The sequence below is a fragment of the Pyxicephalus adspersus genome, chromosome 4, assembly GCF_032062135.1.
Source record: "Pyxicephalus adspersus chromosome 4, UCB_Pads_2.0, whole genome shotgun sequence".
Taxonomy (NCBI): Eukaryota; Metazoa; Chordata; class Amphibia; order Anura; family Pyxicephalidae; genus Pyxicephalus; species Pyxicephalus adspersus.
This window is the reverse complement of record NC_092861.1, coordinates 9,187,819-9,211,911: the sequence shown is the minus strand read 5'-3', so window position 1 is coordinate 9,211,911 and position 24,093 is coordinate 9,187,819. Positions and strand designations below refer to the sequence as shown.

The 24,093-nt window shown below is 38.9% G+C and overlaps 1 protein-coding gene across 1 annotated transcript in view; it reads right to left on the bottom strand.

Annotated features, from left to right (window-relative positions):
* Positions 1–24,093, bottom strand: part of BLK (BLK proto-oncogene, Src family tyrosine kinase) — a 36,880-nt gene that overhangs the window by 10,736 nt on the left and 2,051 nt on the right. Inside the window, exons 2-10 of the mRNA XM_072407350.1 lie at positions 19,382–19,493; positions 17,033–17,087; positions 15,479–15,572; positions 13,491–13,592; positions 11,697–11,800; positions 8,019–8,168; positions 7,126–7,275; positions 6,084–6,263; positions 5,524–5,600 (exon numbers count right to left, since the gene is read on the bottom strand). Coding sequence (XP_072263451.1) covers positions 5,524–5,600; positions 6,084–6,263; positions 7,126–7,275; positions 8,019–8,168; positions 11,697–11,800; positions 13,491–13,592; positions 15,479–15,572; positions 17,033–17,087; positions 19,382–19,492 — 1,023 coding nt within the window. The 5' untranslated portion in view covers position 19,493. The remainder of the gene's footprint in view (positions 1–5,523; positions 5,601–6,083; positions 6,264–7,125; positions 7,276–8,018; positions 8,169–11,696; positions 11,801–13,490; positions 13,593–15,478; positions 15,573–17,032; positions 17,088–19,381; positions 19,494–24,093) is intronic.

Below are 24,093 nucleotides of genomic sequence, written 5' to 3'. Positions count from 1 at the left end.
TGTATCTCTTTACACCTGTTTGGAGGCTGTAGAAGCTCTACACAGTGCTGAAACAAACCCGAATTTTTCTCCCATTGACTTTAATGGGATTCGAATTCGAATTCGACCACCCGAATTTTTTTGCTATATTCGGCCGAATAGCTGTCGAATCGAATAGTGAGCTATTCGACCAACACTACCAATTACCACTTGTTAGCTTTTTGGCTATTCACTATTGGTTATTTTTACTATAAGCCAGCTGGAAATGTAAAACTCTTTGCATCTGAATACTCTGTTTTTGCACTCCTAATATGATCGGTATAAGGGTATTTCTTCTGAAATTAGCCATCACTCTCTTTACAGACAGTTGTGAGTTTTGCAGAACCTGTTTGTGCCATAAATAAGGCTTATAAACTGTAACACACAGCTTTGATTTTGCTGTTTGGTTTTTGTTTTTAGGTATTGTGGTTGATTGTTCAGCAGACCATGAAGGTCTGTTGGCAAATATGGAGCTACTTATACCCAACAAATCAGAGATTATAGGCTCCTATAGATATTATAGGACTGGTGTTTCTATGGTATTTTGCCCATTGCTGCAGCAGTATAGGAAACACAAGCCAGCCAAGTATAGGCAGCTTTTTAAAGGAAAGTCACGTTTTTATTGCAGATTTTTTAGCTTTTGCTGTCTCTGCACACTTACGTCAAGATTGTGTCAAGGCAAAAAATACAAACAATTATGGAACTATTCAGCTACCAGATCAGATCCATAAAGGTGGGCAGCAGCTGCCATATCCCAATACCACTGATGTCTAATTAAAAAAGTCTAATTAAAACGTAAGCCCTAAAACACACATAGGTAGAGCACCGACTATGAATGCCCTGAGTTTTCAGGTCGGGGCACTCATTGTCAAGAAAAAATGCATCTGCATAAAAACTCCCCCCCCATCAAAGAAATGTTCTAATGATTGCTAACATTGGATCAATTTCTCCTACTGACCATTCACATTGGCGCATTTTCCTTCTACTGACCATTGAAGCTGGGGGACTACTGACCACTGACACCAGGATATATAACTTCTGATAACCAAAGACACTGCGTCATTTTTCCCCTATGGACTGATAATGCTGCTGTAGGGTAATTTTCCTCCAACCTACACTGGATCATTTTCATCTTACTAACCATTAGCGTTTGATCATTTTCTTACTATTGACCACCAATTTTGAGACCCATGGACACCGAGACATTCTCCTTCTATTGACCACTAGGCTTGGGTCATTTTCCTCCAACTGACCACCAACACCAAGGTTGCCCCAGCAGCTGGTGATTTTGTCCACTATTCCTGGACATGGTTCCTGGACATGGACCATTCAATCCACATGTGCATTGTAGCAGTGCTGCTCTTGCATTGTACATGATGACATTGGACAGTCTGTAACTGGAGGAGCCACAAAGACAAATGGCTTTGGGGGACAATTCATGCCGATGGGAGGAAGATTACAAGAGTGGAGAATGAGGAAAGTATTGTATAAGTATTGCTTATTCCTCTCCTTCTAGAACAAACAATCATTAACCCTTTACAGTGAGGGGGTAAGGAGAATAATACAAGGGCTTTAAATCTTTCACTGCCATAGACTTTACAGTGGCAGCTTTGCCCACATAAAACCAAATTGTCATGTTGATGATTTTGGGGACAAACCTTCTTTGTTAGTGCTACATTAGAACCTTTTAAACTGCCATTTAGGAAAAATTTTGAGTATTTGCATCAAAATTATATGTTTTATATGAGTGTGCAATGTTTGGGCTTTGCATGTTTGGTATGTAAAAACTGGGGATTATATTGTGTTAGTGTACACTAAAAAATGGTGAATGTTTTTACTGAAAATGCAGCTTAGGTAGTACCCGGGTTAAGGAAATCTGACAAACAGATGACTTCTAGATAGGAACAGGCTTCCCTGCTCCCTTGTGTGCAGGACAGAGGCTTGGAGGGGGGTGCTTTGCATGACTTGCAGAAGAAATCTTTTGCTAAACACAGCTTAGCTCTTTTTGTAACATCTTGTAACTCTCTAATGACTAAGACAAACTCTGCAGTTGTTTCTTTTTGCATATCAAAGCACAGCTTGCTCCAGAAGTTAATGAATATCTAGCCTCCATAAAGTTTTATTTTTGCTTTGTTTGTGATTAGCTCACAGTGAGGATTTTTTACAGTAACTGACACCACTGCATAATAATATATTGATACATACATCTGTCCTAATTGCATTTATTAAAATAATGTACCTGTTCCAACTTACATACAAATTCAACTTAAGAACTATAGTCCTTATCTTGTATGTAACCCCGGGACTACCTGTGGTGCAAAAATTAGAACCAGAACTATTTTGTTTTATAGGGGTACAGAAAATCTATAACATTTTGAGGGCTTTGAGTAATCTTCAGACCAAATTTAAGCATTTTAGAAGTATGTGCAAAATAGAGAAGTTTGTATCTCTTCTCATAGTATTGTATGTTCACAGTTCTATTTATAATACAGATGTAATTCTTTTTATTTTTAGTTCTCTTGGTATGTTCACAGTTCTATTTAAAAAGCAGGGAATGTGACATTCAATAAAAATTTATCTGGTGAAGGATCTTCTAGGTCCATGTGTCTCAATAGCAGAGATGGTTCTCCACCAGGGAATGTTTTAGTGAACATTAGCTATATAAATAGCCCCCCTTGTGTTTGCTTTTTCCCCCCCTAGAATATCTCTACGTTACAAGGACATTAGTTTGACATGGAAGTGCACATATTTTGAGAACATATTTCAAAATGAGCATGTACCACAGCCAGCTTCTATATACCGATAAGAAGAGATGAATCTGCTGTAAGACCAAGTTGTGGTTATTTTCAACTTCTGAAACATTAAAAAAAAAAAAAAAAAGTTTTCAAAGATCAATTTAGTTTGCTGTGATGGAAAAATGTCAGTGACACTTTCCTGCCGCAGATGTAGCTGATGTGAGAGACCACAAACTAAATATACACCGAGGTCGTCTCATTTTATCTTTGCTAGGTGTGCCCGCGTTAATGACAGAATCCTCCCTTCTGCATTGAATTATCTGATTGTCCGGTATGGGGAAATGTTGGGCCCGGGCTACACAAGAGATTAAATCTGCCCTCATTTCTCTTGCAAAGTTGTACCGGCTCCCCTTTTGGATTGACACTGCTTACTCTGATTTCACTGCACACTGTGAGCTTCTTGCAAAATGTCAGTAAAGGCCCCCTAATTTTCTGATTGGAGGATGTCCAACCTTATATAAACCCTCCCCAGGCTGACTGTCCCTGGGCCACCCCTTTCCTTTCTTTCATTGTATGCCCATTATTTAGGGAAGTTCAGCATCACACATGGGCAATACATAGGAAATTCCGAATGCAAAAGTATTTTGCTTGGGAGCATCCACTCCTCAAGACCAACATCCACCCACCAAAGCATTTTACCATTTGCATACCTCCATCAAGAGCCAGCCTTCAGCTAGCAGGGCTCCTAGGAGGAATAGTCAGGCAGGGTTCTTTGATGTTTTCAGGATGCAATATGAACTGCCTCTATTGCATACAGAAATACAGAATTCTTTTTTTTAATCACATACCTTATTATAGACCCAGTGATGTCATCAGTGGGTCTATATAAAGGTATGTCATAAAAAAAAAGTATTAGCTAACAAAAAAAAAAAAATTAACTGCTTTTAACCAGGTAATTTGTTAGAATCACAATGATTTACTTTGGCTGCAAATTAAATAAATTCTTATAATTAGTTAAATCTTTTAAAAACCAAAGATATTTAAAGCTGTATTTCATCTCAGGACCCAACCCCTCCCCATGAGATGAGATCTGTTAGGTCCCGAGTCTACTTTCATATGGACAGCAGGGTGGGAGGGTCTTTTCTATAGGTGCCCACATAATTTATCTATGTCATTGCCTATTGGAAAGTTAATTGGCAGGGACCTCACATTTTCAGGGGCAGCTAGTGTTATAATGAGAGGCAGAATACTACAAGACTCAATGTTGTCCAGCAGACTTTCTGAGTGAGTTTATAATATTTACAGAACTGGGAGTGATATTTATTTTAGTAGGGTGGTTGTTCTACGAGAAGAAGTACAAAACCAAAGCAAAACTGAAAGCAGAACCAGTGTACTGAGCAAATATGGCTGCCCCATATATATTTATATAGTTACAACATACATACTACATATATATCTTGGATTGTAAGCTCTTCTGGGCAGGGTCCTCACCTCCTCCTGTGTCATTGTTTGTATATATCTGTCATTTGCAACCTCTATTTAATGTACAGAGCTGCTGTTGGCACTGTTTTCTATTCATATTAATATACAGCAACATAGGTTTTAAAAACAATAACAAATACTAACAAAAGTGATATAGGTAAGCACTAATATATACAAATACTGTGTTCGATTCTCTTCCTATTAAGCTCTATAGCTCTATACACACCCCCCCCCCCCCCTCATTTCACTTTGCTGACCTCTCTATTATTTAAGAGGTTTGGTACTTTTCAATAAACCCGTTTGGGAGCATGTGACATTGCCCAAGGAAGCTCTGTAATTCAGGGTTCCATTTATATGAAATGTGGGTTGGACTAGTGCTGGAGTTCCCCTCCCACTGTCACATATACCTGACCAATACTCTGTTTTAGAACAAGAAAAACAGCAAAAAAGTCCACCATTGAGGCTTAAATCCAAGCCCACCATTGAGGCATGAGTATTACATTTTTGTTTGACACCACTGGTCCAGAAAGTGCAGATATTCCTAATTTGATGTCATTTGCCATGAGAGAGGCATTAACAATGGAATTCTGAACTCTCATCTATCTGTTTATGTGCTAACCCAATATCTATATAACTTCCTGGCCCGGCATTGAGACATGAGTCGTATATTTCTGTTTGACACCACTTGGCCAGAGGATTGAGGACATGTTCTCCATTTCACTCCAGTTGCATGTTATGGGCCATGAGAGAGTTAAGGTTTCAAAAATTCCTAGCCCTCGTCTATTTGTCTATGTGCTGACCACTAGGTATCATATCCAAAAACCTTCCTCAATCCAAGCCCAGCATTGAGACATAAGTCTTACATTTCTGTTTAACATCATTGGGCCAGAAGGTTGAGGACATGTTCTCTATTTGTCTCCAGTTGCAGGCTATGTGCCATCAAAGGACACCAACAAGGGAATACTTAATCTGCATCTATCATTCTAGTCAAAGAAAATAAAAGTTTGTAGTTTTAATTTTTTTTTTTAATCTGAGCAACCTAAAAATTGTTCTTGCACAGGAACTATTTGCTGACTTTGCCCATCTTACACTTGCATCACATAGGGATAGATTGTGTAGCCTATGCCTACTATGCTTCCAATACCATTGGGCAGTTGATCTTGTTATAGAGTAATGATTTCATATTGTAGCTGATATTCTACTTTACACATTATAAAGAAAGGGAAATTGTGCCGCCAACATAGCGGCATCATTGGTCAGTAATTTGTAACAACAAGGTTTTACACACCTGAGCTGCCATATCCACCAGTTTCAGAAATCGTAGTTTGCTTCCTATTTCGGTCTTCAGAAAGTCGACTAAGCTTCCTAAAAATATAAAATAGATAATAATGAGAATTCAGGGTGTCTATTGATTGCTTTAGTGGTCAAGTACTCATCAAACACACCTTCTCTGCCTTCCCACCTATTGGATGCACAATTAGAGCGACAGCGCCCCACAGCACAATTATTTTAGGCAAGTCAAGTAGTCCACCTTTGTTTTTTAGCTATTTTCCCATTCAAAAAATGTTTTGCAATTATAAAAATCTTTCCAGGACTAAACAAGATGGACTAACATGGGAGAACCCCGTTATCCAGCAAATCTGCAACGGATCTGGTCCAGGGCTGAAAACATTTGTCAACCAATAGAGGAAAAGGAATCCATTCCAGTTATGATATTCTATATTCTCCAGTTTAGGAGAGCTTTAATAATTCAGGCTCTATGGATCTGATTTATAAAAGCTATAAAAGACTAAAGAAACCCAACATTACTACCTCTTGCCAATCCATTATAACGTTCTTTTCACTCACCATTTGCCATGTACTCTGTTACGATGTAAATGGGTTCTTTGGTTACAACGGCAAAAAGCTGTACCAGTTTATCATGTCGGAGGGTTTTCATCATATTAGCCTCATCCAGAAAAGCCATTGGTGACATGCTGCCCTCTTTTAATGTCTTAATAGCTACTTTCATACTGCCATTATAATATCCTAAAAGGTGAGAAATGAAAGACAAGGAATCAATGAAAACTTTGAGAACCAAAGGATATTCAAGAATAATGAAAGATTATATGTTTGTATGGTTGTACCATAAGGGGATTCTTATGGGGATTTCTATTTTAGTAAATTTCTCTGGTCAAAAAAGATCAAAAGAAATATGAAAGAGTACTTTATAGATCTGCAAGGAGGTCTTATGACATCTCCAGGACAGATTGATGAATGACTGATCAGGACGACTAACTTTTTTTGTTATTGAGGAAAGGACAGAGGATTTTCACTCACTCCTCTTCCCCACTTCTCTCCTAAAGGAACAGAACGGGGTTGTGTGTACAGTGCTGGTTCGTTCATTTGCCTCTAGAAACAATTACAAAAGATCGTTTCCAAAAACAGTCAAATTGAATAACTTAGGTTATTTTGTAACTATACTTCCACACTGAAGTATCAAACAACAAATACAGGATGAAAACATACCTTTGTGTAGTTAGTTGGAAACAAAACGTTATATGCAGAAAGCATTGGTAAAAAAATGTCCACTTCCCAACAATCATACTGTTTTGAGAACCCAAAAGCCAACCAACTGCATACAGAATCAAATTCAATGACAAATATGCCGATGGCCTTTTAGATTTTGCCATTATGAAGGTTGAATAATGATGAGTAATGACTAATAACAAAAAATTCCCATTGTGTTGGGGATCACTATGATCTCCATGGCTTGGACTATGTTTGGGCCATCCATTAACTCCAACAAAACAACCATCTGGTATAGAGTTGACTGTTCAATGTAGGGTGAACAAACAAATAATAAAGTCAATCTAACTGTTCCATCTGGTTGTACTGACTTACAACTTACCCATCCATACTTCACCAAATTGTCCAGCTCCAAGCTTCTTTATGAGCCTGAGGGAATCCCTTGGAATCTCCCATACATCTGTCTCCCATTTGTTTTTTATTAATGCTGGGCAGGGATTTTCCAATTTCCGGCATAACCCATCGGCTCTAACTATGAAATACAGAAAAATGATCAGTGTAACTCTTTTGTCAGATACATTTTTTATAGTTACTATGTCGTTTTAGAATATAGTATTGCATGGGATGTCATTGTTTAAGCGATATAGGTGGAAACCCATTGGATTAAGGGAGTGACTTTAAGGAACATAAGGACATGATATCATTGTAGGAATGGTTTAATGCCTGTCAGCCTGAAAAATATGGAGGAGAGCAGAATAAGATAATATGCCTTGACATTCAGCACAGACAATACAAGATGACCACCTAAAATTTTATACAATGCATGCAATATACTCCTGTGCATTAGACCTAATAAAAGCTTTCCATATTCAAGCTACAATTATAACTTGCAGATTAACTAAAGACCCAGAAACTTTCTCCATTGCAGACCCACCATGGGCTCAACTATGGTCCCAGTAGCTTCCATGCCAGTGAAGAGTATGTGAAGACTATGTTGAGTTAATAAACACCTAATAAATCCTCCATCAAAATAATGTGTGTTTGTGGTTGAGTTGTTTTGCAGCCATCAGAATCAATTCTACTACAAATAGAATATCCATTTAATACATCTTTAAATAATAAAACAAGCTCACGGCTGCTATTTTGCTCATGAGCCTGTGGGCCCCCATCCTGCTTCGCCATAAAGACTGCGGAGGTGGCAGTAAAAGGGTTCAGCAAAGAAATATTCAGAAGGTAATGTCCTTTGTGCAGAGTGAGAGAATATTGTATGCTCACCGGTATAATGTTTCACTAGATCTTGTAGAGAGGAAAAAGTGAGAGTCGGGGAAATATAATATCCGCCATTATCCAGCATTCGGATCTTATAGTGTTTCACTAAATCTCCCCGCGTTGAGTCTTTGTCTCTCACAGAAAGTGAATAAGTGCCTGGAAAAAGAATAAAAGTATTATTATTGTGTGTATTTAATGCACACTTCCTCTGTGCACATTAGGAATACAATAATTGTTGCAGAATCGCTTTGGATGTTTAAGGAAAACCAACACTGGCCTCCTGTTATGTGAGCCAATACAAACTTTGCTATGCACGATTCTGCAACCAAAGTAATGCCCATGCTGCATGTTGTTCAATGTTAACCTATTTATTCCTAATGGCACCCCAATGCACCTTTTCAGTGCATTTGCATGGCCACACCAAAATACATTGCCCTATAGTGTTCTGCAGGAAATGGTGCATACACGTTTAGAATGTGTTACCGCATTGTATTTGTGTGAATGGGGCCTTAAGGTGAGCCGCTGGTCACTGTCATGGAACAGGTATATACACAAGGAAAGGTTACCCTTCTTACCTACTTATTTGTTCCAGGTCATTTACTAAAAGTACTAAAGAACCGAGGTCATTGTGACCCCAAGGCAAAAAGCATTGACAGGAGAAGAAATTATTAAAGACATCCTTTTCAGATCTGGTGTTTGCATCAGTATTAACCAGCTGGGCACCTTAGGCACATGCTGCATACTTTTAAAAACACGGTAAGGTAATATTACTAAAAGAAAACCGGCATATAACAGAAATATAACATTTGTTTTGGTCCATTAGAAATATACACGTGCCAGAGCTGAAATGCTAAAACTTACAGGAGCCCCTACCATACCATTGCTAAAGCAGTAAAACTTTGGATTATTTCTTGTATGGGGGGTAGGATTTCAGTGCTGTTCTCTTGTGATTTCCTTCAACCTCTTTACTTGCATGTATTTCAGCATCATCAATTAGTTTTGGTGTGAACTTCTTGGTCAACTCAGTGGTAGACCACAACTGTGTGCAGAGGATTGGCACAGATTGGGACGGCGTCAGTTCACCAATGTGTTGCATGTCACCTTTGTTGGTGCATAATGGAGCCAATCATGAATGGCACCCCAACACACCCTCTGTTGGTGCACAATAGTGCCAATACCAACCCCAACTCACCCTCATTACAATGCATTTCAACAGTACTGCAATAACAGATGTTGTGTTGCACAAATACTACAGGTTTATCCAATACTGAACATTTCTTGTCCACCATACTGTACTACCTCCCTATTTAAAATGAATGGGCTGCCTCAAAGCAATATTCAACAATGCACAAGTGCAAAGGCCAAGCATCAAAGCACAAAATGTGTTCAAGGGTCCATATAGTAAAGGTTTATAGAATATTTCACAGGACAGAAATTGGGAGACAGCACTGTTACTCTATAGCAGGAAGGTCCTGAACAAGCTCAACCAGTAATTAAATTAATGAAACCAGTACATTTTAATGACCATGATCCCCCAGGTGCCCCAAAATAAAAAAAATTAAATCACCCTTAAAAGACGTGTTTATGAACCTAATTATCTGGAGACCCATGCATTTAAAAAGTTGCCACATCTCCATTGCCCACCCGCTATAAATACCCTGCTCTTCGGGGGGTGTAGAATTCTTGCTCCCCTTATGGCTGGGGTAGTTCCGACTGCCAGCTCATACATCTCAGCAGCAAAAGGAACCACAGCAGCCAACAGGGAAGCACAAATTTAACTCATCCATGGTTGAACATCTGCAGCCTCTGCAATGGCTTTTCAATACAATGGTCACTGGAATGGCAAGTATATAGACACTTCCCATAAAAAGAAAAGTAGAAGTGGCCCTGTGATGATAGGGTGTCCTTAATATGTTCAAACCTGTAGGGGGTTTTAATTTTTAAGGGTTCTTTGCTCTGCTGATAGGGAGAACCAATGTTTTATTAATTATAAAAAACATTGTAGTCCAGCTGGGGAACCATTCGACATTCAATAATTCAGATTGATTTTGAAATGCAGATTTTTATTTATTAAAGAATATATTTTTATTTGCATTAATAAATCTTAAACAGAGGAGTAATGTAGGAACAATTCTCAATAACTGATGAACTCATTAAGAGATTTGTTACTGCACCGTGAGGATAAATTACGCATATTACTCCATGTCTGCGGCTTTGCTTGATGGAAAAGCTTTCATCTCTTAGAAGCACGAATGACACAAGTGTTATCCACATGAACCTCACTTCACCTCTTTATGAGCCTGCGAGTCTTTCAACTCTCATCCAGGAACACAATGCTATAATCTGAGTCCATGATCTATGTTTAGTGTACATGGAACCATGCCAAACTTCTAAAGACTATGGGTGGGTGGAGAGGACACATATGGGACCATATATGATGCAGCAACTCCTAAAACTCTGACCAGACGTTGTTAGAGTAGATGTGATGTTTAGAGCATATCTTCCACCAAATTAAAGCAAATAAAAGATGTGAAAAGCTGCGGTTTCCTGTCTTTTCAGCCCCAGGAAACGCCGTGTGACTTTCACATCCTACAACTATACCGAGATTACATTAAACTCATAATCTTGCCTTTAAGATATCACTCCTAAGTGAGGTTCTTTATATTCCTTACAATACTGAAGGCGTTTTCCCCCGTGATGGTAGCCATATTCTAAATAATGGGACTATTGGGCTAGATCTCTAAATATTTAATAATAGAAACAAGATTCTCTGCATTACTGAACCTTAAACCAAAGCCAAGAAATAGATCTGATGTGTTAGATGACATGGCAGTAACATTGCCAGTAAGTGGGCCATGATTTTAGGTTTGGATTGCCCATATTAACAGCAAAAGTCCAATTAGTTGGGCTAGCTTGTGTATTGGCGTTTGCTATTTTCCCTATAAATTCATGTAATAAAATCTTTATAATTTTCTCGTTTTGTTCTGTTCTACTTATGTAAAGTTAAACTAAGCTAATGCCATAAAAGTCATTGTGATACCTTATAGGACTAATGATGATTTGGAAAGTCGACCAAAGGGGCTATGGAAGCATATGGGGCAATACACTGGAGGTCTGGTATGGTAAAACGGCTAAGAACCCTGATTCAAGGCATAAAGACTTTAGATTCTCTGCAGTAACTGTAGACTTTTCTAATGATAAAAAGAAGATAAATACATTTTCAGTATAGTAATATAAAGATTTTGCAATCTGTACTGTCCTTAAATTTAGTTTGTTAAAATGGACTGACTGTGAATTATTTGATGTACGAGCAACAAGACCTTGGATTCCCAGTTGTAAAAGTACACAGACTTTGGATTCTGCATTCTAAGGCCCCATACAAAAGTTCAATTTTTATTGCCCAAAATTAATATTTTTGGTGGAAGTAGGAACAACAAGCACTGAGTTATGGGAAGGGAAGGAATTAGAAAACAATCCCTGCCGTATGTGTTGGTTCATTATTGATCCAGAAGACTAAATGTTGTCAGGTGACAGCTGTACTAACACTAGACAATCACGGATCACATTCATCTTGGGTGTTGAAAATCTAGGATCTGTATGTAGCCTAAGGGTTGACAAAACTATTCTCGAGATATGTCAAATCCTCTGCAATATCAGCACTTGTCATTGTCACATATACTGTACCTGGGTTTGTTTCACTTTCCCGAATAAGAAAGGTCCCGGGAAGGTTTTCTGGAGCTAATAGTTGTCTTTCTGCATCTTTTCGAGTAATGTTATTAAAAAAGAATCTGCAGATAAAAATATATGTATTATATGAAGACATACTATAAACATTTCCATAGCTTGATAGCAGTTGTAAGAGTTTATAAGTTTGAGAAAACTGGAGCACCATAGTTATAGATATGGAGTCCAAAAGTGCATGTCATCATGGAAATCCAAGGTGGCGAGCCTTATGATGTTCTTTCTGCCTTGACAAATATGGCACTTTTAGTCCCCAATCAATGTGGTGGCTGGTTAAGTCCATGATGGAATAAACACTAGGGATGAGTGAGTTTTTAAAACTCGATTTTGCGGTGAATTCAGCCGTTTTTGCTTACCGATATTGTAAGCGAGAACGGCCGGTGTAAATTCACCAAACGAAATCGAAAAAAGAAAGATGAAAAAAAAAAAAAAAAAAAAGATTGCAGGCTGTGCTGATCAATGAATGCAGTGTCAGCTTTCCTCAGCCAACCAGAGAGCACTAGAGGTTTTGAATGGGGAGACTTGTCCCCATTTAACCTCTAGTGCCGGGGATCACACACAGGATTGCCAGGGCTGCATGAGCGAATGCAGCCCTGAGAATCCACTGCGATCACGGGGCACCAGAAGTTAATTAACTCATTGGAGTTTCTCCATTGAGAGTCCATCTGCAGTTCAGTTCCCACTGTCACCGGGATAAGTACAGTGGAGGAGGCACGCGGATAAACTCCATTGAGAGTTCATCTGCAGTTCCACTGCGATCCCCGGGCACTTGACCTAAAAACCTCTAGTGCCCGGGTATTGCAGTGGGTTCTCAGGGCTGCAATTGTTCATGCAGCCCTGGGAATCCTCCTGTTTGCAATCCCCGGAATTTGTGGACCCATCGAAAGTTCAAGGAAATTTTCACGAGAATGCTGGGGGAATTCTCGCTTATTCCTAACAAACACCTCTGGACTTCAAAACCATTGGTGAGGCCAATAGAGGTGCATACTGGGGTCATTGTATAATACTAGACCCAAGTTTGTGTTCCTGAAACAGAAGGATCTTTAGATTTAGGGCCTCTTCCAAAAATTATCCAACAAGGTGCTTATTGTCCTTATTGAGGAGTTTCCACTCACTTCTTGACTCTCCCCAATGGAAGCACAGGCATCAGTAAAATGTGACAAACATTCTAAACTTTGCTTACTCTAATCAACCCAAAAAGTCATAACTGTAAGTAAATCTCTATCTTTGTAACCCTTTTGAGTGTATAGGAAGCAAACAGAAGTACATGCTTGTAAACTTTGCCTAAAGCTTATATTCTATTAACAATAGAAGTCAGTTGGGGAAATGTGTAACCCAACAAGCTAACTTAGAGATTGAAGGCCATCCCCACCAGAAGCTAACATTTTATTTGTTAATTGTTGCTAGAACATCATTTCTTTATTACTTTACATTGGGGGCTATTGTTACAGTTCTAAGATCAGCTATTGCAAAGATTATATTTAATTATTACTATGTTATTATTTATAGATTACTCACATGATATTGACAAATTATTTTAAATATAGAGTAAGATTCATTTTTACTATACAGTAAGATAAAGGCTTTGCATTCCGTAATGAAATAGGCATACAACATAGATTGGAAGCTTGCAGATTAATCAGTAATTTTTCCTTTTTGGGAGGAATGCTTTCATAGTTATTGAGTAATAAAGTACAAGAAAAAATGTTTTATCATTCAGTTTAGTAATCTACTCACAATTCCATTTCCAGTTTGGCAACCTGGGTGACATAGTTACTGGGGATATAGCCCTCCTGGCCGCTAAGCTCGGACTTTGCATACCACCACTCTCCAACAGTGCTGACAAAAGAGAAGAAAATTGATAACATTAATAATGCCGGAAACATGGAACTATCTGAGGAAAAATATACTGCCTGGCCAAAAAAAGTTGCATAGGTTGACAAAGTGTACCAATGTTTGTAATATTTCTTTCAACTGTCTTAATTTTTTTATTATGACACACATTCATTATAGTACATAAAAAAAAAAACAAGTGGCCATAAAAGGTTTTTCCATCCAGAGTTGCATTTATTATTTGTCAAGATCTTGTATTGATGGTCGGAGAGTCAGACCACTGTGCAAAGTCTTCTCCGGCACTTCTCAAAGATAAAGGTCTGTGAAAATGTTGTCTCATGCTCTTTGATCCACCGTTTGAACCTGATGAATCCTGAAAGTATCATCCTGGAATATGCCATCAAGAAAAAAAATCCATTGATGGAAAAACTTCATTATTTAGTATATTCAGGTAGTCACGTGGCCTCATTTTTCGTGCCCATAACATTGGTGAATCTATACCTGGGCAACCGAAGCAACCTCAGATCTTTGCAGCAATGTGGAGTAATAAAACAGAGAGCAACAATAAAAGGACAGATGATGTTACCCTTACTTATTCTTTTTAAAAAACAAATGTTTTTGTCTTATAAAAACTTTAAGGCATAATTGCAACTTTATTCCCCTGCTCCTGTAATTCCCTGCAGCCTACTTTGTAAACCGTTGTAAGCCATTGGATTTACCTTACCGTCACCTGGGGAGCAAGGGATAAGCTAAGTGAAAGTACTCCTTATGTCACCCCAAGACCTTATAGACCTTATAGAGCATTTGGCCATTTAAGTTTTGGGGTTGGAGTGAGGCTTTATGAAAAAGAAGAAAATGAATGAACAAGGAGGTGAATAAGTAGGAGGTGAAATAAGGGAACAGGATGGTATGTGAAGGTAACGAATGTAAAGGGCCAACGGAAGATAATGGAAGGGGATAGAATGGAAGGACAGGGAGCAGTGAAGGAAGGGAACATAAGGTTATGTATTGGAATAAATGAGAAGGGGTAATGAAAAGAATGGGGGAAAGGGGAAAAGAAAAAAGAAAGTAAACTGGAAAAAAATGAAAAAAGCTATAAAAATGGAACTTATTGGTTGTGCAAAGGACAAAAAGATGGAAAGTAAGATGGCCACACAAAAAGGACAAAATCAAAGGAAATGAATTGACAGAAGGAAGACAGAAATGTAAAGATGGGATGTAAAAAAAAAAGAAAATGAATGAGAAAAAAAGGATGGCAAAGTTAGTAAGGGATTGGATAGAATTGGAAAGAGGAAAATACGTAAGAATGGATGAAAATAAAAGGAAAATAAACAAATAGGAGAGAACATATGGGAAGGGATAGAAGGGAAAATAAAGTAAGAGGAGAGGAGAGGTTGAGATAAGTGGAAAATAAATGAAGGAAAGAGAAAGCAAGGAGATAGCAGGAGGGGCAATTAAAGGAAAGCAGATACTGTATGAAAAAAAATTAAAGTAAAAGAAAAAGGAAAAAGAATTAGTAGGAAAGGAAAAAAAAAGAAAGAAAGGGAATGGATGGAAGGACAATTAAACTAAAGGAATAGGAGATAATGTAAAAGAACAGAAAAAGAGTTAGATAAAAAGGTAAAAAAAGGAGACAGAAAAGGAGAGCAAGAAAGGAAGAATGAAAAATAAGTAAGTTAACAATATGTAAAACACAGATAAAAGGTTAAGAAAAGGAAGAGGGAAAGTAACCGAAAGGGAAAAGATAAAAATAACAAGTTTTAAAGTTTCAGTTTCACACGACCAAATGCCTTTACCTCCCATTATGTCATCCTGTAAATTCCGAACAAAACATCTGTCTGCCAAATCTTTATCAAGAGGTCCACTATGCTATGATAGAAAACAGAACTCACTCAGACAGGAGCAGGAGCTTCTCTCCTTTCTGTAGCTGGAGATCTCCATTATTGATTGGAGTGTAGTCAAAGAGGGCAGCAACAAACCTCTCATCTGTGTCAGAACATGGGAGACATTCAACAACACCACACAATGTATATAGTATTTTATCACCCATAGAATTCCAAGGACACCCGCAGGTTGCATGATTAGATCATTGCTTTGGATGTAATAACTTTAAAGCATTATTGTTTAAAAATTATACTTAAAAGCAGCATTTTTAACACAGAGGAACCCTTATAATAACGTTCTGGTGTCAGAGAATCCCTGCTGATAATTTATATATCTACAGTTATTGGCAAAATTACATGATGGGAACAAATCTCCTTACATTGGTGGTAAGTGGGAAGAATGTTCCCTACATTGATGGTCAATGGAAAGAATTTCACACTTTTTTTTTTTAGAATTTCGCGATCCGTGCTAAAACACACCCCATAAAAAAGTGTATGTGCAAAAACACCACACAAAAAACGGGCACTGGGGTACTATTTGTGATCCCTCCTCAAAAGAGGAAGGGCCACCCTTTTCCTCAAACCCTCCGAAGCCAAGCTCCAGACGAGGGCTGAGTACTGAGCCCACCCAGCCTAAGGATGGCCTGGGATGGACTTACATGCCCCCCTGGCCAAAGTCAGAGAGGGGCCTTTTTCCTCTGAGACCGCATAAGCAGGTTCCACCAGATACTCAGCTGGGAGCTCTCCCGAAGAGAGACTCCCACTAAGGGAGAGCTCCTGGTTGTTAGGCCGAGGCACTCTCCAAGACTTCAGGGCTAGCCCATAAGGGAATAGCACCCTCCATCAAACGTGGCGACAAATACCACACCAGTGACCAGTGAGAATTTCACACTTATAGAAAACTAGCTTTAGTGGTTACTTGAGCAGCAGAAATTGCTAATTGCTCAAAGAAACCCTTACTCCCTGTGGAGGAACCCAGTGGGTCCCCTATTGAGAAAGGTTGTTTTTAACTATATTTAATCTCATCCTCTGTTCAATTTTGGGTACAGTAGGGAAGGGCAAACACCTGTCTGCTTTCCATATGAGAAGGCAAAGACTTGTGATGGAGTTTGGGGAGCATGGTGGCTCAGTGGTTAGCACTCTGACCTTTGCGGCTCTGGGCCCCAAGATTAAATCTCGGCCAGGACCCTATCAGCATGGAGATTGCAGGTTCTCCCCATATTTGTGTGGGTTCTCCGGTTTCCTCCCACATTCTTAAAACATGCAGTTAGGTAAATTGTCTTCCCCCTAAAAATGACCATAGACTGTATTAATGACATATGACTATAGTAGGGACATTAGATTGTGAGCTCCTTTGAGGGACAGCTAGTGACATGACTATGGACTTTGTACAGCCCTGTGTAATATGTCGGCACTATATAAATACTGTGTAATATTAATAATTCAGGCAGATAAGTTCATTTTATTGCAGAAGGGTCATCTCCTATCCTGCAATAAAAGGTTTTTCTACATATTGACTTTAGTTCCCCTTTAATAAAATATTTTCATACACAGACATCTCACCTTGATGAGTCCGTCTATTTTGATGTTCAAAATTCTGTGGTCGAGAGGCTGGAACCTGTAGCCAAAATAACAAATACAAATCAGACACAAACCAAATAATTCTGTATCAGCTTATCTAATTCACTATAATGCAAATCCCGATTATTCATAAATAAAAAACGTTTTACCAAAATTTTTCACTATACATCAAATTTTCAAAATGCTTGTTGGTTTATGGTATTGTCACAGATTTTGTGGGAGGTAAGGGGGGAATGAACATCGCCTGATAAATAAAGGCGATGATAAATAAAGATTGTTTTTAACGTTACTCAGATTTTTTAATCAATTACAAAGTTTATAAAAATGGTCATGGAAAATGCAGGAGAAATTCAATGTGTTGGAGAAGGAGGGGGGGTGGGGGGGTGCATCAGGTGAACACATTTTACATGTAAATTTGTGAAGCCCCCTTTCCTTTATTTTGAGTTGCAAATCCCCTAAACATATTATCCCCAAAATGAGTATTTTTTACAATAATAAAAGAATTGAATAACTGAAGTTAAAGTAAAGGGGGAAACTAATTTTTAAAGCCAGCAAAGCTTTAATCTTTAGAACATCACAGTCTAGGTTTCCTAGACAATTGGTACACAATGTTTCATTCATAGTTTTTAAAAACTTAGAAACATCTGTTCACATTAGACCTGCCATCCTAAAAAATGAATTAATACTTGAAAAAAAGTTACTCCTAGAGGCTAATAGATACAGAGGTAAATGAAGGTATGGGCACAGGTTCACTTTAGGCATCCCAGCCATTAGCAACACAAAGAAGGCACCCTAATGCCCCCCAGTCTCTATTGGCACTGTAACCAAGCAAGCAGGTTTGGACAAAGTTGGCACCACAGTATATGAACAAATTGCTCTGTTCTTGTTGAAGTAAAAAACTCCTAATGGTCCTCTCTACTTAGTTTCTACAAGTTTGGTGCTTCTGCAAAACCTGAATTCCTGTTGTGTGATGAAGTTGGTTCTTCTATGTGGTTAAAGTTCCCTAATATGCGGCTTCCTGCATGGTGCGTATGTTGTGTGAGTGGCAGTCCTGCATGTGTGCCAGACCTTCCTGTGCAAGGGTGACAGGAAATCACCCTACAATTTATTAATATTTTATTATAAGGTCTATTTATAGAGCAACAGAGGGGAAGTTCACTAAACATTCCCTGGTTGTCAATCTGTTGCTGCCATTTAATTATATTCACCTAAATGTCGCTGCTTTATAAATACAGCTATATGTAATGTATTAATAAATGCAGAGCTGTAATAATTGGAGTCTTTTATATATGGCTGTATATCAACTGTATTGTAACTCATAGCACAGAAGAAACAATTTTGATGACATGCAGTATGTACATACCGTGGGATCAGATAGCTAAATGGCACCCATGCTTCTGTCACCCCATGTAGTAAGTGTGGCCTTTGGTCTTAGTTAGTATAAGGCAGTGACAAACGTAGCCAGCAGTGGGGCCCTAAGCAGAAATGACTTGGGACTAACCCATTGCCCCGTTGAACTGAGTTGGGGTCTTTGTGGGGCCCCTGTTGTCTAGGTACAGTCCACGGCCCTCATGAAATGTCACACTTTGCACCCCCCTATGTCTCCCCCCGGTATTAGGTATTACGGTAATTAGGGTTAGGGTTAGTGCCGAGAGTTGGGGTAACGAGGGTAAGGTTAGAGAAGTGTATACTTAGGCTTTGTCTTGCCTTATTGGCTATGCTCAGCACATCCGGAACACTTCTTATTACCTCTTGCTATACCCCGTCAGTGCACAGTGAGTTGGGTAGTGAATCTCAGGGTATATCAATAAACCAAACACTTGAGAGGATCAAGATCCTGTACATTGTGATCGGCAAAGTCAGAAAGTACAACCCCAATGCAACACAGCCTCTTAGATGGTCTTCTACAGCTGTGTGTTTATAGTCAACTGGCATACTCAACATTCATACTCAACAGTCAACTGTCATACTCAACTGTCATAGTCAACTGCCATACCCATACTAAACTGTCATAGTCAACTGTCATGTTCATAGTCAACTTTCATTGTCTTAGTCGACTGTCATACTCAAGAGTCATAGTCATCCGTCATACTCATAGTCAATTGTCATAGTCAATTGCCATAGTATAGTCAACTGTTATATTCTATGAGTTGACTATGACAGTTGATCATGACAGTTGTCTATGAGTATGACAAATGACCATGACAGATTAATATGACATTGGACATTGGTAATTGGTAAAGATTAACATTTTCATTGGTAATATAGAATACAAACATTAATACTAAAACTTAAAATAAATAATGAAGATTACAAAACATTGAGACTTACTGTTGGTGGATGGGAAAGTTTGCCAAAATATTTACGTGAGGGTCCTTTCGGCCCTCTCACCTCATATTGTTCATCTCTATTCCAAGTCTTCTTACTAGTAGCCAGACCCATCCTTAGAGAGAACACAAAACAGAATTGTAAATTATCTCTACAAAATGTCTAGGATTCTCATCAAAATACAATTCCAAAACAACAAATGTACAAGAAAACCCTTTAGCTCACTTTTGTGTTTTTCTGAAAGCCATAAAGGTGTGTCTAAACCCAAAAAGCCAAAACCCATATTATTAGTTTGCCTTTCATTGTGGATAGTTTTAAGCAATAATATCCATGTATAGACTCTTTTTCTATGTGGAATATATTGGTGAATTGCTTCCTCTAGCTACCTATTGTTATTGTCACACTTTGGGAGACAGGGCCACCAGGGGGCGCTACAGCTTGCACAGAAGTGGTGTAAGCCCTGAGAACGGCCAAGGTGCAGAGTCTAAGTAATAACCAGGTCTTCTCCAGAGCCTCTAGTGGTGAGGATGTTGGGTTGCTGGTTACTGCCAGGTTGCGGTCCTTGGGTACACCAGGATGGGCAGGAAGATACACGGTACCAAAGGCAGTAGAATTGTCAAGGAAGGCCAGGGTCGAGGCAGGCAACACGCCAGGGGTCATTAGCCAGGGATCCAGGAAATAGACCCCAGTGACACTGGGGGCACAGGGAACACAGGAGACACTGGAAAGAACATGAGGCACAGGGGACACGGGGATACCCACATACATAGGGGAACACTGGAAGAGCACAGGGAAGTTGGCTGGAAAACAACAGACTGGGCAACAAGGAGTTTACACTGGAGCTGGACAGAGAAAACATTGAATTAACCAACATACTGGTACTAGTGTACAGGAACTGCTCAGCAGAGCTAGGGGGCTCAGCACTAGTGGAGACACGTTGCATAAATGCTGAGTGCTGTGTATGAGCTAGCCAGTGAATTGATTGTCCAGTGAAACAAATAAAACATGGGAGTTCAGGCACGCCCAAAGTCAAAACTGTGAACATGCTCAGGAGAGAGGCGTCTGCACTTTAGTGAGGAAGAGGTAAGTGTGACAGTTACAATGCAAAAGCTTCAGAATGTTCCAGCAGCCATGATGTTGTCACCCTAAAATGTTCTATTGAGGAGTAATGCATAATACACCAACACATACAACTTTTTGGTGGTGACTTGATCATGAAACAAAACGTGATCCCCACACAAAAAGTCAACTAGGATCTTCCTATAAAAAGGAAGGGCGCCTCATCCCTGACCCAGTTTTCTATGATTGTAGTGCTGGGAGGACTTACTGTCAGTATTAGGCTGAGGATCTATTATAGTGTGCTAGAACATGCACAGAGAATCTCCATTCATTTCCTTGCACATTTCACATGTTACATGACATCATCATTTTCAATACGTGCAATTCCAAGACATTATTCCTGTACACCCATCATGTGACACAAAGCCTAGGCAATGATCACATGGTGACTGACTACCAGGGGCATTGTGTTTGTTTCAATCCATTAGAGACTGCATAGTGTAACTTTTAGTGTCAGAAAAATTTGTGATGTGAGAGGATGAACAACACACAGGCAGCATAGATAGATAGAAATTAGTATTTTCAACCCTAAAGTGTAGAGTGGTTTGTTTTTGTTAGGTATGGATGAAGTAGTAAAATTCCTCAATTTTTTCAATAAATTTTAAGTTTGGCCCCTGATTTGGTCTATGTTTTTAATTTCGGCCCTCTGTGTTTCACACCTCTGCTTTGGAGAAAAGCGTACCATGTATGTCAGAGATCTGCATGTGAAATGATCAGATATATGGATTTAAATTACCCGCAGAAAACGCAGAAAACTAACATTGTGAAAACTAACATTGTGCATGGTAATGTGTCCCCAATCTGTACGGGGCATTACCTTGCATTCCATTAAGGCAGACATGTTGCTTAAGTGCATTGGGTATCATTTGATATTGAAATTCAAGCATGTGACCCCAGCTTTACTTTGGCAACTGTGTTCATATTAAAAAGGGAACACCGATGCCTCCAACTGAACTGGTAGGTGTAAAGTTCAGCCTGGCTCCATAAACTACACTTTTTCCATTTTTTTCTAAACAAATTTTTGGGCACTTCCAACACTGGAGAGCTACATTTAAATATAGCCTACATCTTCAAGGCTTCGGTTAGAACTAAAATCCTTTAAGACGTTAGGAGGAAACCTGTTCATAGACTCCACACCACATTACAAGCATGCTATCTGACTTCCTCCAGATTCTTATCAGCATTACAGAGTAAACTTTCTGTTGGAACAAATAATGCAATTTTAATAAATATTTTTTGTGTTTTGATTGAATTCAATGCCAGCATTCATATGTCTTTTCTTGACTATCAAGGAAGACTTGAAGAAGAGGTCAAAGAAGTGAAAACCAACTAAGTGATGAGAACAGGCAAAAAACAATGTGGACCTTATTACAAACCCTATAGCACTTATTATTAACTAACACATTACACAGCACTGTACATTAAATAATACACATGATAATGTCCCAAAAACATACCCCAGCGTTTCCCCCAGTTTTTCTAATTTTAATTTACTTTTGATCCAATATGTATCTATAATCAAAATTAATTTCACAGAGTTTCTACCTATCACTTGCACTCTCTTTTGCCATATTATAGATTTGGGTATAATATAGATGTCAATTTTCTATATTGTAGAGGCTGATGAATAAACAGATGACAGAGGATGGGTTTAAACAAACCATAGGTATATATATATATATATATATATATAATATTGTAAAACAAGGCAGTGAAGTGAATTTTGAAGTTAAAAAGGTTTTTTGTGAATCAGTTTGATGTCCTATACTCTGGTATTATAACACAGCCCATACGCCCAACCGTCAGCCAAGGGGCCACGTGCAGCATTTTGGTGCTTGTTCTGCAGTCTTCACACCCATGAAATTGGCAGTGTGATTGTTAATTGTGATGGAGCTGTAATGGCAGTGATCTTTACCAGTCTCATCTAACATGTACTCAGTCTCACGTAGAATGTCTCAATTTCTGACCATCTCCTATTGCAGGTTTGCAGTTTATTACCATCTCCTATAGCAGGCCTAAAGTCATTAAAAATTATATACTAAATATTATATGCATACCATCAACCATGCCAAGAACCACAGTTGAGGCTCTTAAAACCTTGAGCACTATTATGGTAATTTATTGCACTCTAATCTAGTTTTGTACTTCTTGATAGCCATGGTGCCCAATAGAGATAATAAGAAAAACTACAAAGCTGGAGCTGATGCTGGAGATGACAAGATGTCTGGAGCTAAATTATTGTTATAATGTTTTTTTTGACAGCTTCTTTGAAATTACTTTTATTCGTTTAAGAATATGTAGATTGGCATGCAACCAGACCCCATTGCAGATTTGTTCCTCTAAAAAAATGTTCTTTACCTGTCTGTCATGCTTCATTAGTTAAAGTATGCAGATAAGGGTGTATGACTTTTTGCCCTTTTAGTTTGGTGCTGCAGCAGGGACTGAAACCAGACATGGTGGCATAACAAGGGATGTAGGGTTTTTTAAAGTAAGGTGTCATCAACAACAGCTTTCAAATTTCAGGTTTACTTAAAATTAAAATTTGCTTAAAATCATCAAAATAGAACAGTTTGATGATTATCTCATCATGATATAAGTCTTATAAACTTTATATTACATATTACATATATTATATTACATACATTTATATCTCTTTAAGATGGGCTTACACTATGTGTTGAAGCTTACATATGGGAAAATATAATGGTGTATCATATTTTCTGACAATATGCAGCATGATCCAGCCATGAGCCAGCCAGCAATCATACTTACAAGTGGTTTTCACCAAAGCTTGTGTTTGCATAAGTCAAGGATAAAGATAATGAAAATTGAAAACAGGAAACCCCATCCCAGCTATTGCAGTAGTCCTGGGAACAAGCTTAGTTATTGGGAATGGTATACAGCCATGTCAGTGTTCTCTGTTTCCATTAGTAATGGACAATTTAGTTACATTTCCTCCAATGTTAATGGACACCCTTAGAAAAGTAGCTGTTGCAAGCTGTATGTGTTTGGTAGTTGTTTTGAAACTAGAATAACAATCTGAGCTGTTTTTTGAGCTGTCTGGGGTTAGTGCTGAGTTTATGCAGCAGCCCCGGGTTTCTTGAGCTGCCCAAGACCAGAGCTGAGGGTTCTGGATCTACCTAGGTTCAAAAATAAGGGTTTCTGGAGCTACCAAGACCAGAGCTGAGTGTTCTGGAGCTTCCAAGACTAGTACTGAGGTTTATGAAACTGCCAAGACCAGAGCTGAAGGTTTCTGGAGCTGCCACTTTTAGAGCTAAAGGTTTCTGGAGCTGCCAAGTTTAGAGCTGAAGGTTTCTGGAGCTGCCAAGACCCGAGCTGAGGGTTTCTGGAGCTACCAAGGCCAGAGCCGAGGGTTTCTGGAGCTGCCAAGACCAGAGCTGAAGGTTTCTGGAGCTGCCAAGACCGAGCTGAGGGTTTCTGGAGCTACCAAGGCCAGAGCCGAGGGTTTCTGGAGCTGCCAAGACCAGAGCTGAAGGTTTCTGGAGCTGCCAAGACCCGCGCTGAGGGTTTCTGGAGCTGCCAAGACCCAAGCTGAGGGTTTCTGGAGCTGCCAAGACCAGAGCTGAGGGTTTCTG